Source organism: Stegostoma tigrinum, chromosome 10 (assembly GCF_030684315.1).
Source record: "Stegostoma tigrinum isolate sSteTig4 chromosome 10, sSteTig4.hap1, whole genome shotgun sequence".
Classification (NCBI taxonomy): domain Eukaryota; kingdom Metazoa; phylum Chordata; class Chondrichthyes; order Orectolobiformes; family Stegostomatidae; genus Stegostoma; species Stegostoma tigrinum.
In genome coordinates, this window is record NC_081363.1 from 31,617,484 (window position 1) to 31,635,351 (window position 17,868).

Below are 17,868 nucleotides of genomic sequence, written 5' to 3' on the forward strand. Positions count from 1 at the left end.
ATATTTTCCAGTAAAAAATTTTTTGTTAGAATCTCTTCGTGAACTCCAGAAATATTTTACTGACAGGATGTTTAAGTGACATGTAATCTGGCATTACATCAGCTAACTCAAAAGTTCTCATGCTTACATAATGTTTTCCAGAAAAAAAGTTATATTCATGATTTATGTTACTCTATTGTAATGCTGTTGTTAAGCGTCCTGTGACTTTTGCCATTAACCTCTGGACTTCTCCAAATCACTGTCCTCTTGGCTCAATATTTATTTTCTTTATTGTTTAATCCTACCCACTCTACATTGCTGTGTCTTCAGAAAATGTGCCTCAGGATGGATAGCCTACCACTCCCTTCACATAACAATGACTGAATCATACAGCGCAGGAACGGACAATGCAGCCCGTTGTGCTGCTGCTGGTACTAATAATGAACTAAATAAAAACCAAATGGAACTGCAGATGCCGTAAATCAGAACTGCAGTTCTTAGGAAAGATCACCACATCCGAAATATTAACTGATTTCTCTTCACAGATGCTGCCAGACCACGTTGAACTTTTCCAGCGACTTGTTTTTGTTACTAATAATAAGCTAGCTGATTAATCCCATACCTTCACTATTGTCCTTTAAATATTTGTTCAATTCTCTTCTCAATGTTCTTGAATCAGTTTCTATCATCCTTTTAGGGACGCTATTGCAAAGGTCTTGTGGTGCAGTGATAATGGTAAATTGTATGTTGAATACTTAAGTGAGTTCTTTAAGAATATTATGATTGTTGTACATATGCTCTTTCTAAAAATAGGTAAAGTATTTGATTTGTTAGCAAAAAATGTCATGATAATAAACAATAATGAGTCATAACAGATTTCAACAAGACAGTGGTGAAATTAGAAGCGATTCAGTTTGTTCGAAAGGTTGAGAGAGTAGATGTTGGTGTGTTTGCTAAGCTGGGAGGCTTGATAGACATTTTGACCCCTTACTAGGGATATCCTCAGTGCTGTGGAGTCTCCTGTGAAGCGCTGATTGTCTTGTGCTCGTTTGAATTTATATGGTCTGGTTTTTGCTGGTTCCAGTTATGCGTTGTAATGGTAGGTATATCAGGTCTAATTCAATGTGTTTGTTCTTGAGTCTGTGGATGAATGCCAAGCCTCCAAGAATTCACTGGCTGTCCTCTGATTGATAGTAGTGTTGTCCCAGTTGAAAGTGTGGTTTTTCTCATCTGTGCGTATTGAAACCAAGGACATCTGGTCATGCCGTTTAGTTGCTAGCTGGTGTTTGTGGTTGCGGGTTGCTAGTTGTCTGCCGATTTGTCCCATGTCGTGTTTTGTGCAGTTTCCACATGGTGTCTTGTAAACCACATTCATTCTATCCATAGTATCTATTGGGTCGTTAACCCTGGTCAGTTGCTGTCATGATTCCTAGCGGTCTGAATAGTCTGGCTGTCAGTTCTGACATGTTTCTTATATGCAGTATGGTGGCTATTGTTTCGGATTTTGGTGTCTCCCTGGCTGTGTTGTCTGTTGGCTAGGCATCTATGGATGAAGCTGCAGGAATATATAATCCTAGTAAAGACCTTGTAGAGATGTTCTTCTTCCTTCTGCAGATCAGGGGTACCGCATTGTGTAGCGGCCTTTTTGAACAAGCATGGCTATGCCTGCAGCTCCATCCACAAACAACACAAACAGGACACACCAAAACCTGAAACAATAGCCATGGTACTACAGATAAGAAACACATCAGAACTGACAGCCAGGCTACTCAGACTGCTAGAAATCATGACAGCACACAAACCGGCAGCCACACTCAGACAGCAACTGACCAGGACTAAAGACCCAATAGATACCATGGATGGAACGATGTGGTTTACAAGACATCATGCGAGACTGCACAAAATATACATGAGACAAAACAGGCAGACAACTAGCAATGCACATCCATGTACACCAGCCAGCAACTAAACTAAACGGCCAGATGTTCTTGGTTTCAATACACACAGACGAGAAAAACTGCAGACTTCATCAACAAACACATTGAATTAGACCTGATAGACCAACCACTACAATGCACAACCAGAACTGGCACCTACCGGAAGCAGCAAAAACCTGACCACACAAATTCAAACCAGCACAGGAGGCTCCACAGCAGTGAGGATGTCACCTATCAAACCTCCCAGCTCCGCGAACGCACCACCATCTACAACCAGCACCCGAGCTACAAATTATCACTCAAATCCTAAAGATTTAGAGATTATATAAACTAAATGCTACAATTTTAAAGTGGAGGAGGACAGAACTGTGGTGCATATACTCCAGCTTTTCAAAGTGTTAAAATAAGGCTGTTAAAATGGTATAAGACCCTCTGCTTCATAAATAGAGATAGTACCACACTTAAGGCAGTTATACAAAACTTTTAAAATACAAATTTCATATCCAGTGAGTATGTTTGGTTTTTTTAAGCAAAGATGGTGGGACAAAAGCTTATAAAGGTAAGGCATCAAGGTTAAAATGACACAAATAAGTCAGAAACTACTTACTGATTTGACTAAGATTTATTTTTTAAATGATGAGCATTAAAAAAAACAAAAGTTAGAGATACAGAAGAGCTAAAAGTAGCAGAGAGGAAAACAATTAGAGTTTTTATTTAAATAAGCTGTGAGCAGAGGGTGAAATGACCAGGGTCCATTTATTTGGAGCTGTGGATGAACAAAAGAAATAGATGGTTTTGACATTATCATAGGAGACACTGACTAGGAATAGATTAGGATTAGAGGACTTAGTTTAAAAAAACAAATTCACTTTTTCTACATTAATGCAAATTATTTCACAGTTCTCATTAATTTTAGACCTCCATGGTTCTTGACTCATTCATCTTTCCCTTTTGTGATGTTTTCTCGCACAAGGAGAAACTCTCCCTTATTACTTACTACAGCCCTTTTACATTCCAACTGTCTTGATTCATAATGCACTGCAGCCACTGATTTACTTAATCACACTTGCATCATCTTTGTTCTTTTGCCTGTTCCTCCGCTTTAGCCTTTCATACATGAGCCTTTTATTGCCTAGTTCAATCATCCATCACAAGATTTGGCTGAAATGACACTGGACCTCACTTTCCTTTGCTGAAATTGCCTACTATTCCACTATTGTCCGAGACAACAAAAATAATCCTTGATTTCTTTTATTGATTACAATCACCTTAAACTAGCGTTCTTAACCCCTTCAAGAGTGTTCTTAAAACTGAAGCAGCTGTTTAGAGGCTACCGATACTTTCCTGATGCTTTCACATGAAACCTCTCCCTAGGTTTTCCCTTATCATAGTTCTGAACCCACATCTTTTCCATAGGATCAATCTTCTGTTTTCTTTACTCCATTTGAAACTCTGCCTGCATTTGAACTGGTACCAAGCCACCAATACACGTTCTTTCAGACCTACACTGATTTCATTGGACTACTGTGAAATCATCAATTTTAAAACCCGTGGTGGCCTCAGGTCAGTACCCACTCTCTGCCTAACAACATTCTTGACTCAGTGTTTTATGCATACCCCTCCCTTTACCCTATTTAGAAATTATGCCTTTCACTATCTATTGGTCACATTTTGGAGGTCCTACATAAATCTCCTTTTTTGTTTCGGAATGTTATAACTTGAGCAATCTATCCTACTATGTCCTTGATTCGATCTCCTATTGTTGGTAAGTCATGTATGAAGAAGTGCTGTGGGATCTTTAACCTTTTTTTGAAAAATATACTAATTCATTCAAGTTGCTGCAACATGCAGTGCTGCAACTGATAAAGAACAGAATTTTCTTTACAAAATGGGTTGCAGTAATGAAAAAATGCTTTCTTTTGCTTACACAGGCAAAACACAAAAAATATCTGAGTCACTCGGCTCAGATTGCCAACATAAAATTCACTAGTGGAGACAGATATGTCGTCAGTGCCGGAGGGCAAGATTGTAGGTATGTTTCGAATTATTTAAGTGGGGAAAAAAAACCAAGGTAACTGTATAGAAATAAGTGTTTAGAAATGCAAACATACGTATTGTGTAAATAATCCAAGAAGCTAGATGTCATTTCAAGAATTTACACTTAAATAAACTAAATTTTTATTTTTCTTCCCAATTCAAGTTTATTTGTCTGGAAATGTTTGTGAAAATACAAACGGCCATGAAAAAAAGCCTGAATCATAAAAGAAGAATCAAGATATTCATTAGAAAATAAAGCTGGAAATGCTGAATTTATGAAAACAAGGCAGCTAAGCACTAATCTGCAAAACAAGAAGGCAACTTGCTTTCAAAAGTGTAAGACAATTTTCAGCTATCTTGGTTTAAGGCAATTTGTCAGATTTTCTACTGCACAGCCATGTGTATATTGATGCAGTGGTAACAGTATTCAAATCATTCATGAACTTTAGGACAGAGCTTGTATTCAAACTTCAATACTGGTGTACAAATTATTTTGACCATTCTACAGCTATGGTCCTGTTGTCAAGGACACAATTGCTAAACAATCGTGTGGCAATGCCATAAAAATGGTTAATTGAGTTCTATCAATATACAAAAAATGAACAATGCGCTGTAAGTATACTGCTAGATATAACACAAGCTTAATATCTTCACTTTATTGTGTTGTAGCTGATTTGATAAGTAGCCTTAAAACAACGACCTTGTGCTTTTCAAAATGTTGCAGTGCTGCGGAGTGTTCTGAACAGAAAATGGTATCTAGTGGCCTTCATCCTGAATGTACCAGCTGAGTAATATTAGAATCAGTGTAAAATCTGAAGCAAGCATGCCAAAGTATACTATGCACTACTGTACCAATCACTGTGGCAACCTGAACAATTACATTTAGTTCAGTGTAAAAAAGTTTGTAATTTTTATCATGTATTGTTTGCAGACATAAAATCGGCAATCCTGCAAATTATAATAATTTTTCCATTTATGTAATATATAAATGAAATGCAGTTTCTTGAAGCACATAGTAAATGTGTCATTTTGATGTGTATTCTACATATTAACAGCATCCCAGGGTGCAGTGTTATGAAGAATCACTAAGTATTGAACTGCTGGTTGTCTAAGTTGTACTGACGTCAAGCTTTCAGTAATAGCTAAACAATTTCTGTAATGTTAATATATATTATGAATAGAATAGAAATTTATTATCACATGTACTTTTACATGAAAAATAGTGAAAAGTTTTATAAGTTGCCCCACCACGGCACCTACATCAATGACAATATTTCATATAGTTTCGTATGTTAACTAAAAGCAAACTAAATCCCTGTAACTTTTTAATACTTAATATTTTATTCATCTATGACAAGTCCAGTTGAATGGTTTATTGATGTAAATTTAATCATTGTGAAATTATACTGAATGAGTTTAAATCAGTTAAGAAATTGCACTGTTTGCAACCATATTTTACTATAACTTATGCAATATCAAATGGCATTATTGTAATATTCAAAATTATGCATTGCGTTGTGCCATTGGAGTGAATGAAATTTAACAATTTTGATTTCCTGATTTTGTTGTATCTCTTGTATTTCCCAATCACATTCCAGATAAATCAATGACACGAAAAGACAAATAGAATTCCTAATGGTTCCTGCTAATGAATTTGACTACTGCACAAAAAAAATCAAAATATTTCACCAACTTCCTCAATATGGTCCACTGTCAAAATGAAATAAAATGTTGCAAAGGGAAATGCATTGATTCAACGTAATGTATTTATAAAATCTAAATGCTGTCATCACACCACATAATTACTCAAATATCAATGGAAATGGAAACAGCTATGAAAATATTACAATTGTGTGTAGTTGTGCCTGTAGGTACTAAATCTTACTTCGCAGGCGCTTTTTGGCTTGAACCATTTCAGCTTTTGCAAACAAGCTGCAAGATTGGCTCTATGCAACCAGTAGAACAGATTCTACCTGCAGGTTGAGATTGTACAGTTGATTTAAAGTTTTTATATTCAACCAGCTGAGGATGTCTTGTCACTAGCAATCGTAGTTTTATGTTATTAACCAAGACTCCAAGCAATTTTGTAACCAAAACCATAGTTCTTTCATTTGCAAATCATGTTATTTCAAAAACTAACTTCTAATGAGGAACATGGAGAAGCCAAGACAAACATGTGACTTAGTTACTGCACTTAACCATATTTCAAGGCACCAGACAATTCCCAACCTGAATATTTTTTAAAAGGAATTCAAAATCCAATGGAAATAAAATATAGCTTAAAATAATATTCAAGTTGATTGTTTTCTCTGTCACAAAAATAGTTTCAGCAAATGTTGTGCCCTAAATACTCAACTACTGTACAAAATTCCTGGGATATGGTGTGGCATAACTAAATCCCTTGTGGGCAATGGCGGGGATAAAGTTTGGTGCAGAATTCCACAAATAATTAGTGTTTCTGCACAACAATTAGTCATAGGGATTTAATACTGATTGCAATGCTAATCTGTGACTAATTTTAAAAAAAATTCTGAACGACAGATGTCGATCCAATGTAAATGACTCTAAATAGATGAATTACAAATAAACAATGCAACAGTAATGGGTTCATTAAACAAGCGCCTTAAATCAATTTTTACTGTAGAATAATTTTGTTAACAAAAGGGATGTTACATCAGGCAATGGCATTTCCTCTTTAGATATTTCATCATCCAGTAGAAAACTCTAGAACAGCACAAACAAGTTACAAAATGTACCTTTAAAACCCACCACTGAATAATCTTAGTGAGGCTGCATCTATGCATGGGAAAAATAATCAAGCCAATTCACACTGGGGAGAAAGTTACTTTTAACATCAAAATCTTTTGATTTTCAATGTTAAACAATATTCAAAAAGAATACAAAATTGTAAAATGCTACATCTTCAAATATTTGCAGCTGTATATCCACAATATGCGATCAAGCACAATCCAAACCGATCATTCACTGAAAGAGAATTAAAAAAAAGTCTCAATTCATTCTTTGAATAATAGCTATCATCTTACAAATCCTGCTTATAAAGCCAATGTTTTGTTTTGGCAGTATTTAGGTCCAAAAGAGCATAAAATCAAAACTTGTAAAAGGCTGTCTGCAATCACATGCTCTGATAGAAATGTTGCAATTATTGCAACGTTTACTGAACTTATATTTATATAATCAAACAAAGTTTTACTCTACAAAGCTATTTACCCATTTTGTTGAGATCTGGTCCATTTTAATGCATGGCGAGGAGGTAATGTAACTGCAGGATGGTAGAATGTGCAGTCAGCTCTCTTACAGTGGGTGTTGAATCGACACGGCTGGGAACGACATAACAATAACAACATCACTACTCTCTTAATTCTTCACTTAAACAAATCTTCTGATCATTTCAAATTAAGCTGCATACCTTTGGATGGATAAAAGGGCACTCCACTTTTTTGCAATCTGGAAAGAATCGACACAAAGAACTGCTTGGACTTGTTGCAGGTGCTGCAGAACAAGAGTTCTTTTTTAAAAAATGCATTGTGAATAAATCATAAGTTAATAATTAAACAGGTACTTAGCAGAGTAAAATTCCAGTATAATTTCACAGTTCACTGTGTGTTGTGGAATTTTTATATTATAAACTCCAATGTTTCTATTTTAATGGAAACAACTATCATAATTATACCTACCACTGCCCCTCCACACAGGGGAGGCACTGCATCACCACACGTGTATAATTACAGTATGATAAAATTATTCTAATTAATGTGGACCAAGGAATTTAAAAGAGAAAAATCGAAAAAAAAAATAAGAGACTGCAAGACTCAAATTACATCTGCTTGACTCATACCATGCTGTCTTGAGACTATAGGATTACTCGACAGAAGATCAATTTTTTTTTTTGCTTTCTCTCTCTCTACTTAGTAAGTATAGGCACCAGTGATCTGAAAATCTCAGCAATACTATCTGCGCAGTTTGCTACACAGCGGTTTCCCAGAGATTGCTCAGTTTCAAATTACAGCCTGATTTTAACATGCTAATCAGGGCTCATTACACAAAGTTTGAGAAATTGATAGGCAGGACTGCACCATCAACTTGTTGGCATCAGATGTTATGCATTACAGAATGCACTTAAACAATTTATTTGATTCTTTAAAAAATCAAAAAATAGCAAGACTAATTTTTAATGTCATAGTACAGCATCCTTGAGTCTGCCTCAGTTCTGAGATGAAAGGTGGCAGGAGAACTGAAAAAGTCAATAGTGTGGCCAAATCCTTGCCAGCATGTAAGAAGTAACACATAGATGTACTCAAGTAAAACAATATGAATAATAATACAAGAAACAAACTCTGAAATAACAATGCATTTGAAGGTTGCTTTTTTCTTATTATGAGAAGGATTTGTACGTCTAAAACTGAACTATCACATATACCAACAATATATATAAATAAATCAACTCATTTAAATGTAAGTGAATCACCCGTGAATTTAAAACACTGAAGCTAGCAGGTAATGCTATCACAGAGTACTGATATTATTCTCACTTGTAGTTGCCAGCACAAGGCTACGCAACCAAACTGTAGTATCCGATTGCTGCTCTGTTACATTGAACAATCTCACCCGATTCCCTTGGTAGGCAACTACTATGTGCTGTGACCCTAGGTTAAAAGGCTAAAATAATCTGTTTTGTTTAATATTGATTAATGCAGTGGATCTGTACATTGCTGTTTTATCTATAGGTCATCACAAATAATTTACCTTGCGTACTCTTAAAAAAGTCTATTTGAAAGTATTTTAGGCAGTTGCGACCCAATTTCAAGTAGCCGTCAACTGACAGCAGAAATTTACATACAATTTGGCACAAAGCTGGCACCTAGCATGTGGCCACATTCTGGCCAAGCAATAATGATGTTTTAATATCCTTCATTAGCAAAGTCATGTAAATACAGGTTGAGTCACCATAATTCAATTATTCCAGTTACTTTCATCATTTCTGAAAATTTACCTTCTAGTGATCTTCGATATTAAGATGCATGTCTACGTAGATGAAGCAATATAGATGAATGTACAAACCTGACTGTTTTTGTAGTACTGCAGTCCTTTTGCTTGCATGTGTGTATGGACAGTCTGACCGAATACACTTAGAGTCATATTTGCAATTTGGATGAATAAACAGGCACTTGTCCCCAAATTTACACTTTGGAAATGTTCTGAGGAAAAAAAGGAAGTTATTAATAAATGCAGTCAAAGGTTTCAGTTAATGGAAGAACACCAGAAATGAACTTCCAAACAAACGGCATAATCTTTAAATAAATATATATTTCTCCACAAATTTAAAATTAATATTTATTTCAATAGATTTTGGAAAAAAAAATTGAAGTTTAAACTAAAATTCCGTACTTATAAGCAAGCAAAATTGCAGTAAATTTATATTTTTACATGGGCAGTCACTTCAATTAGAACCTGGGAAACATGCATCCACTGGGAGATTGCTCACTACAATTAATTTGAATTGAGAAAAGTGTATGAGAGCTTTTATTGAGAGTTTACAAACCTGGGGCTAGGGATCTTCCAGTACAGTGGTAGTGTCCTTACTTCCAGGTCAGAAGGTTCGGTTTTAATCCCAACTGACTCAAGTGTGTCATAACATATCTGAACAGTTAACTAAAAATATCTACAAATCTAATGCTGGATAGGGAGGAAGATTTAGTTATTTAAATAGAGTTGGCTCAAAGACTCATGCTGTCACAACCAAGTGAATTGCAACATAAGGCAATACAAGGATACTGTTATGAAGCTATACCGTATTTTAAGAAAACATGAATTTATTGGCTAGAAACTACTGGCTGAATTAAAAGAGACTATAACCAAATTCCAATGCCTTGAAAGTGTAAAGATGGTCAAGTATTTGCATCTTCTACATTCCACAGCCACTGAAATGGAGACAACCTGTCTACAGAGCTTTCAAGGAATTGTTCCTGTTGATGAGTATGAATATAGGCCATCTTCTATTCTATTAGCAAAACATCCAATCACCTGCAGACTTAGCTGAGTGGAGACACAACTTTACACATAATCACATGGAAGTAGGACTCCAGCTGTGAAAGTTGTTTGTCCAAATAACATCGAATTATGTAAGTCATTCACCTGGAATCCAACTGTAATGTTTGGGGTTATCTGGCCAGTTGACTGAGTCATGGAAGAAGTCAGCTGTGTGTTTAAGCAACCATTTTCTTTGAAGACCAGCATACGCAAAGAAATACTGACAAAAAAGATCTTCATAAAAAATTCCAAACCAATATCTGGTCCCAAAAATGCAAAGAAATTAATGCCGACACCTTTAAAGTGACTCTCAACCAAACCCAGAATGTCTGTCTGTGGTCTGAAGCTACGAGTTACCCAAATTTTCAAAAAAAATATGCATTTTATCATACTCTAAATTGTTTGATTTATCCTCCAACTCTGTGTCTACCTGGGTATGTGACTTTAAGAGTAAATGCAAAAGTTGCTGCTTTTTTAATCAAGTTCAATTTTCTACTCTCTTTATAAACAAAAGGAACGTGTCTTTTATATTCACAACACAAACACTTTAATTATGCTTGCCAATTCAGGTGAGTGTCTTAAGAAGGAAATCTATTGCTGTCTGACAAGGAGTGGGAAGACAAGGAAGTCATTCTATCCTTCCTCACTGGATTGCAACAGTACACAAATTTCACCACAATAATGGAATTATACCACAATTTCAATGTAATCAAACTACTGAATAAACCTGTGAGGTTGGATGAACACAGCAGGCCAAGCAGCATCTCAGGAGCACAAAAGCTGACGTTTTGGGCCTAGACCCTTCATCAGATGAAGGGTCTAGGCCCAAAACGTCAGCTTTTGTGCTCCTGAGATGCTGCTTGGCCTGCTGTGTTCATCCAGCCTCACATTTTATTATCTTGGAATTCTCCAGCATCTGCAGTTCCCATTATCTCATCTACTGAATAAACCTGTTTATGATATGATGTGTACCAAAAAATGTTCTAAAAAAAATCTACAACTAACTGAAATAAAGTCTGGACGTGCACAACTTTAGGAAATTTTATTTTGGTTTTGATGTACATGTAACAATACACAATAGCTCTTCCTTCTTTTCCCCATTTCAATCTGAAAGTCACGCACAGTTAAGAGACTGAAGAACCCCATTTAATAGCATTTCTGAATCTGGCAAAGGGTTAGTGAGGGAGAGACCTGGCTGGGATAGTGCATGAACTTCGAAGAGATTAACATTAAGAAACATCCTAGATTTGGAGACACGACAGATAGTGGTTTAAGGTATGGTTTTACCTCTACTTGGCACTCTTGAGTTCGTCCAAAAACACAGCTTAAGCTTTTTTAAAATGTATATGCTGACACCTACTCTACCTTGTTTACTTCTTGACATTCAACTGTTGATGGATTATTAGATCATTTATCAAATATCCAATCGTGGATCAGTAGAAATTTGGACAAATTCAGAAAACTGAAGCCATTGCTTCAATTCCTGCGCTGAATTCTGTCACTTTTTTTAAAAAAATGTTTCTCCTGGCAACTGTTTGAGATCAAGTTATTCTGTTTGCAGCCTTGGTATTATAATAAGATAATGAGATGAGCTTCCAACATCATGATCACACCATCACTAAGACCCATCTCCACCTCCATATCTTTGCCCAACTAAACTGCTGCTGAAACAATTATTTATAGCTTTGTTGTTAATCGACATGACCATTCCAAAGCTTACATGGCTGGTTTCCCATATGCTGTTCTTGTAAACTTAAGGCCATTCGAACTGTCCCATTCCCCTGCTACCACTGTACTAATGAACCTAACATCTATTCCCAGTCAAGCAACATGTTGATTTTAAAACTCTCATTTTTATTTCCAAGTCATGTTACGGTCCACCCCTCCCTATGTCTGTAATTCCCTTCAGTTCCATAACTCTGGCATATTTACCTTTGAGCATCTCCAATTTTAATTGCTTCACTGTTAGGATATAGAACAGTAAGGCACAGGGAACAGGCCCTTGGCCCACCACTTCGGAGTTGCCTATGATGCCATTCAAAAGTAATTTCATCTACCTGCACATGGTCCATATCCCTCTATTCCCTGCCTATTCATCTGCCTAAATGCCTCAAACATGGCAAAAGCAGATATGACAGCAAACACACATGGTAGCAACTTCTACACACCAACTACCCCACCAGGTGTGTAAACTAACCTTGTCTCGCATATCTCCTTTAAACTACCCCCCTCTCTCCTTAAACTTATGCCCTAGTATGACATATCCAGCTTAGGAAAATGATTCTGACTATCTACCCTATCCATGCTTCCTATAATTTTATACACTTCTATCAGGTCATCCCTCAGCCTCCATCACTCTAATGAAAACAATTCTACTTTAACCAACCTCTCCTTATAAGTAATACACTTCAATCCAGATAATATCCTGATTAAAAACTTAAAAGGACTGCAGATGTTGTAAATCAGAAACAAAACCAGAAATTGCTGGAAAAGCTCAGCAAGTCTGGCAGCTCCAGTGAAGAGAAATCAGAGTTAACATTTCGGGTCCAGGGATCCTTCCTCAAAACTGTTTTTGATAAACCTCTTTTGTAACGTCTCCACAGCTTCCACATCCTTCCTTTAGTGTGGTGACCAGCACTGCACACAATACTCTAAATGTGGCCAAACTAAAGCTGCAATATGACTTGCCAACTTTTATACTCCCTGTCCTGACAAAGGCAAGCATGTTACATGTGATAATGGGAACTGCAGATGCTAGAGAATCCAAGATCCTTTAGGATGAAGGGTCTAGGCCCGAAACGTCTGCTTTTGTGCTCCTGAGATGCTGCTTGGCCTGCTGTGTTCATCCAGCTCCACACTTTGTTATCAAGCATGTTACATGTCTTGTTTATCATCTTATGCTGATACTTTCAGGGAGCTATGAACTTGTGTCCCAAGGTATCTATGTATATCAATGCTCCTAAGGATCTTGCCATTTACTTTATACTTTCCTCTTACATTTGACCTCCCAAAATGCATCACCTCACCTTGTCCAGATTAAACTCTACCTGCCAGTTTCCACCCAACTTTCCAACTAATCTAATTTTGCTGTATCCTTTGACAACCTTCCTCACTATCTAGTTTCACTCAAATCATTTACTATTATTACAAACAACAGAAGCTTTAGCATTGATCCTAACAGACACGACTGGTCATATATCTCCAGTCAAAAAGACATCCCTCCACAACTACCTTTTGTTTTCGACGACCAAGCCAACTTTTGCATCTAACTTACCAACTCGTAGTTGATGCCACGTGGCTTAACCAGCCTACCATGAGGGACCTTGTCAAACGCTTTGGTAAAGTTCATGTAGAAAACATCCATTGACCTAACCCCAATCATCTTTGTCACTTCCTCAAATAAACTCAATCAAATTTGGGACACAAGATCTCCTCCACAGTAAGTCACGTTAACTATCCCTAATAAGCCCATTCTTTTCCAAAATGCCAAGTAAATCCTATCCCAAAGTAAGTCTCTAGCAATCTCCTTCCTTACCTCTCTCATATCCTGAGATAGATCCTTTAAAGCCCAGGACACTTACCTACCTTACTGCTTTTCAAGGCGACCAAGACCACCTCCTCAATATCTACATGCCTTAGAATATTGACATACCCCTCTCTAATCTTATTATCATCCATGTCCTTCTCCCTGGTGAATACTGATGTAAAGCATTAAGGACCTTGCCCATTCTTCTGGCTTCACACAAATTCTTTCCTTCGTCCTGGAGTGGACCTATCCTTTCCCGGGTCCCCTCTGTTCCTAATATACGTATAAAATACCTTGGGATTCTCCTCAATCCTACTTGCAGAGGACAGTTCATGGTACCTTTTGGCCCTCTTAAGTTCTTGTTTAAATTCTTTCCTGCTTCCTTGAAACAAGAGCCTTGTCTAATTTCAATTTTCTAATCCTTACACATACTTTCTTTTCAAGTAAACTTTCAATAACTCTTGTCATTCTGGGTTCCTGAATTTTACCATCCCTGTAATTCAACCTCACAGGAACATGATGGCTCTGAGCTCTAATCAACTGGCTTTTAGAAAACTCTGACATGTCACTTATGGATTTACCCTCAAACAACTGCCCTAGTCTGAAATCTCCAGTTCCTGTCCAATACGGTTGTAATTAGTCTTCGTCTAATTAAGCACTTTCACCCAAGGACCAGTCTTACCCAGTTACTTCAAGATTGCTTCACCATTCAAAACAATCACGTCTGATCATCTGACTCTGTACCCTTTTCCCACATTGGTCATTGCCTGGCACTTATATGACACGAATGTTACCTGTCACTTGTTAGCCCAAACCTGAATATTGTCCTGACCTTGTTGCATTTGGACATAGACTGCTTCAGTATCTGAGGAGTCACAATACTGAACATTGTGCAAATTTCAGTGATCATCCCCACTTTTGACCTCAGTACAGAGGGAAGGTCATTGATGAAACAGTGAAGAAAGGTGTGTCTAGGACACTACCCTGAGGAACTTCTACAGATATGTCCTAGAGCTGAAGTGACTGGCCTCCAAGAACCACAAACACCCTCCCCTGCGCCAGATAAGACTCCAACCAGCAGAGAGATTTCCTGCAATTCCCAGTGACTCCAATTTTGTTTGGAGTCTACACTTTGCCCCAAGGTCTGCTCCACTCACTGACTTTTTGCATTTCCTCCAAACTCCTCAATTGCCACCTATACTCTCTCTAAAACTATGAGATTCCCTCCCCAAAGCTCTTCATCTTCCCTTTTCTCCTTTAAGATCTGTATTAAAAGCTACCTCTTTGGCCAAACTTTTGGTCACTGTCCTGACCTCCTGCTTTTTCTCAATGTCTGTTGTTACCCTTACATTTCAGTGAATTGATCTTGGACATGACAGTTATTTAAAGGCAAGATATAAACACAACTTGATGAAAAATAATTCAACAATTCCCCTGCAAACACAATCCAAACTTGAAAAGAGTAGGTGGTGGAAAATCAACAACCTGATAGGCAAGTTCCTCACTGAACTCCTTCAAATTTCAGTAATTCCACATGACTAATAACTTTGTCACAATTTCCAGATTGAAGCTGCTATCTAAGGAGACTATGAAGAGAATGAGGGAGGGATGAAAAACATGGAAATAACCACCTTTCTCCACCCATTCAGCTCAATGACAATGTCCTCAGACCAGACATTTTCTCAGCGCCAAATTCAGGTTTTTCCCTTACTGATACATATTGCCCACTCCCTTTCTCACACCTTTCAGTTTCCTTCTCAAACTGCATGGAGGCCCTTTTTATTCAATTACAGGCCACTTCTTGTTGGTACTGAAACAGGTAGGATTATGTGTATAACTCACAATGTTGCAGTTCTTGTAAGTTCAGAACTTGGTGTGCAGAAGTGATGTAACGACAGGTAACTTCATTCATTCTCATCCTTGGCAAGCCTATCTTCCCTCTGGTCCCCCTCAGCCTGGTCTGGTTCAGCATCCTTCCTCTTCCCCTATGACTCTATACACGTCAGACCTGAGGCAGCTTCACTTCACTAGTCCTGACACACATGAACCAAAGTAAAGCTCCACAAGTGTTCTCCCACTCCCATCTCTAGCCCTGGTGAAGCCTCATTCTGCAAGCTATTCAACCCTAAACTTATCCCAGCTGGCTTTATACAGGCCTTAGCAGCACAACTGCCCAAAAGTTCACTTCAAAAGAACCAAAAGAAAACGGAAAGGGAAAAAAAACTTAAAAGGAAACTTCAAAAGCTGAAAAACTTAGCTAAAACAAGGAGCAAAAACCTAGGTCATGATAATTCAGTACAATCTCTTCATCAGATAAGCTTTTTGACCAAGCTTTTAGTCATCTTACTTAATATCACTTTATGTAGCTCCTTATCATAGTTTGTTCTAAAGTGGACCTGTGAAATGACTTGGGTGTTGTGTTTTGTTAAAACTTTACAGGTTGCTATTGTTGTGGCATATGACAGTATATTATATTAATCACCAATATCCAAATAACCTAATTTATAGCAGATTTGTAAAGAATTTTAACAGTTCAGCTATCAATTTCTTTCATATTTGTGGACATCTGGTACCAGGAATTTAATATTGGTGAATTTGCGTCAGCATCAAAATGGTCCCCAAAGAAATTCTTGCCAACTGATGTTTTATTTTGTAGATTAGCTTTCAAATCACAACTATGAGCAGCTCCAAATTTGAAGGTAACTAATTATGTCAAATGTATTGAATTTTTCTGAAATCATTGTTAAATTGTTTTCAAAACATTTCTGCTAACCAAATTACCACAATAACAAAATCAAAGCCAAAGCCATACAAAGTGAAGCAGGACTACAGTCTTTCATTTTCTTTAACATCTTTTAGTCCTCGTCAACTAAGAGTCCCAAGTTAGTAAGTACAAATGTAGTCAACCACTGAAACAACACTTTTTAAAAAAAAGTTACAGTTAATTAATACTTAAAACCAAGGACAGAAGCAAACATTCAATGAAAATTAGAGAATCCTGGCTGCCACAAAACATTAGCATTTAGTATGTTGTGCTTTTCCTTAAAAGGTACTCACTTGCATGAAGCTACTGGATGATGATACATACATTCATCACCATTTTTACATGCAGGCCAATACTTGCATCGCTCTAGAACTTTCTGCCGTTTTACTCGAAAGTTGTGGTCATCAATTTCTTCTAAGGTAGAAAATAAAAAGAACTTTATTTAATGTTTTAAGCTCACATTGAATGAAAATGTCCTAACATTATATTCTTCTTTTTAAAACAAGGGTTATAAATTATTATGATTATTTAAAGAAAAGGCTTTAAAAATGACTTACCAAAGGACAGTTCTGCATAAATTTTTTATTGTTTCAAAATGAATTCAGTTTTTAATTTAAAAAAACACAGCTTTAACCTCTTCCATTACCTTGATTGCCCCGGCCCCAGTCATCACTTCTTCAAATCCAACAGAGGAAACGACTCGGTCATTCATCAAGTCTGGAATCAGGTCTTACCCTTGGCCAAAATCATCCATGCAACCTGAACAGCAACATAACTGTAACACTACCTAATCTTGAATAAGTAGACCAACCTTGAGAGACCCTAAGACAATCCATTCAGCCGCTTTCCAACACCTAGTATATCCAATCCGATCTCCAAATCTGCTCCCTAGTTCTCATCTCTAGTACCTTGACGACTGATGTTTTTTCTAAACTGCACACTTTGTAGGAAACATTTGCCTCTTGCTCGGAGAAAATTCTCTCAAAACCTTTTATTATGCAATGTCCTTTCCAGACCCTTATCGTGACAATTCAATAAATTTATACACAATTCCACCCTCCTTGCTATCCCCTATTCCCTATCCCCTTCTATCTGTTCTTGCCCACTGTCACCCCAAATATTCATCTCCACTTTCCACACAACTTCATGTTTGAATCAGTTCAATTATGTTTCAATTCTGCCACAGCAGTGTAACAGATGAAATCATAAACACTACTCTTGTATCATAATGAATAATCTCCTCTGCAATATTCAGCACAGTTATCCTTACTGTTATTGTACAAATGCTTTTCTTGCATTATCCTCAACAATGGGACTGCTGCTGTTTGACTTCACCATTAACTAACTAAAGGCAAATATCATCCTGAAATGGCTTCTAGCATGTCCCCCCAGATTCCAACTAAATCCCCCTGTGAGCTCCTTCTCTACATGTTACATTTTAACAATACCTGCAGACATGGAATAGGACTCTCCATGAGCTGATAACAACCAATGTTTCCACTCTATTACTAATCTTAACTTCTCCAATGCCTGTGCATTGTCACTGACTGCTCATCAGAAATCCAGTCCTAAGTAAG

At 37.1% G+C, this 17,868-nt stretch overlaps 2 protein-coding genes across 6 annotated transcripts in view; one reads left to right on the forward strand and one right to left on the reverse strand.

The window, feature by feature from the left end:
* eml5 (EMAP like 5) overlaps positions 1–6,572 on the forward strand; it is a 222,168-nt gene extending 215,596 nt beyond the window's left edge. For 2 of the 3 annotated variants that reach the window (XM_048538474.2, XM_048538475.2), the window contains 2 exons: positions 3,848–3,948; positions 4,117–6,572. In XM_048538474.2, coding sequence (XP_048394431.1) covers positions 3,848–3,948; positions 4,117–4,141 — 126 coding nt within the window. In that variant the 3' untranslated portion in view covers positions 4,142–6,572. The other variant, XM_048538472.2, reaches the window with a different exon arrangement.
* zc3h14 (zinc finger CCCH-type containing 14) overlaps positions 6,560–17,868 on the reverse strand; it is a 47,960-nt gene continuing 36,651 nt past the window's right edge. For all 3 annotated transcript variants that reach the window (XM_048538479.2, XM_048538478.2, XM_048538480.2), the window contains 5 exons: positions 16,585–16,705; positions 9,033–9,169; positions 7,381–7,463; positions 7,182–7,291; positions 6,560–6,938 (listed from right to left, as the gene is read on the reverse strand). In XM_048538479.2, coding sequence (XP_048394436.1) covers positions 6,932–6,938; positions 7,182–7,291; positions 7,381–7,463; positions 9,033–9,169; positions 16,585–16,705 — 458 coding nt within the window. In that variant the 3' untranslated portion in view covers positions 6,560–6,931. The remainder of the gene's footprint in view (positions 6,939–7,181; positions 7,292–7,380; positions 7,464–9,032; positions 9,170–16,584; positions 16,706–17,868) is intronic.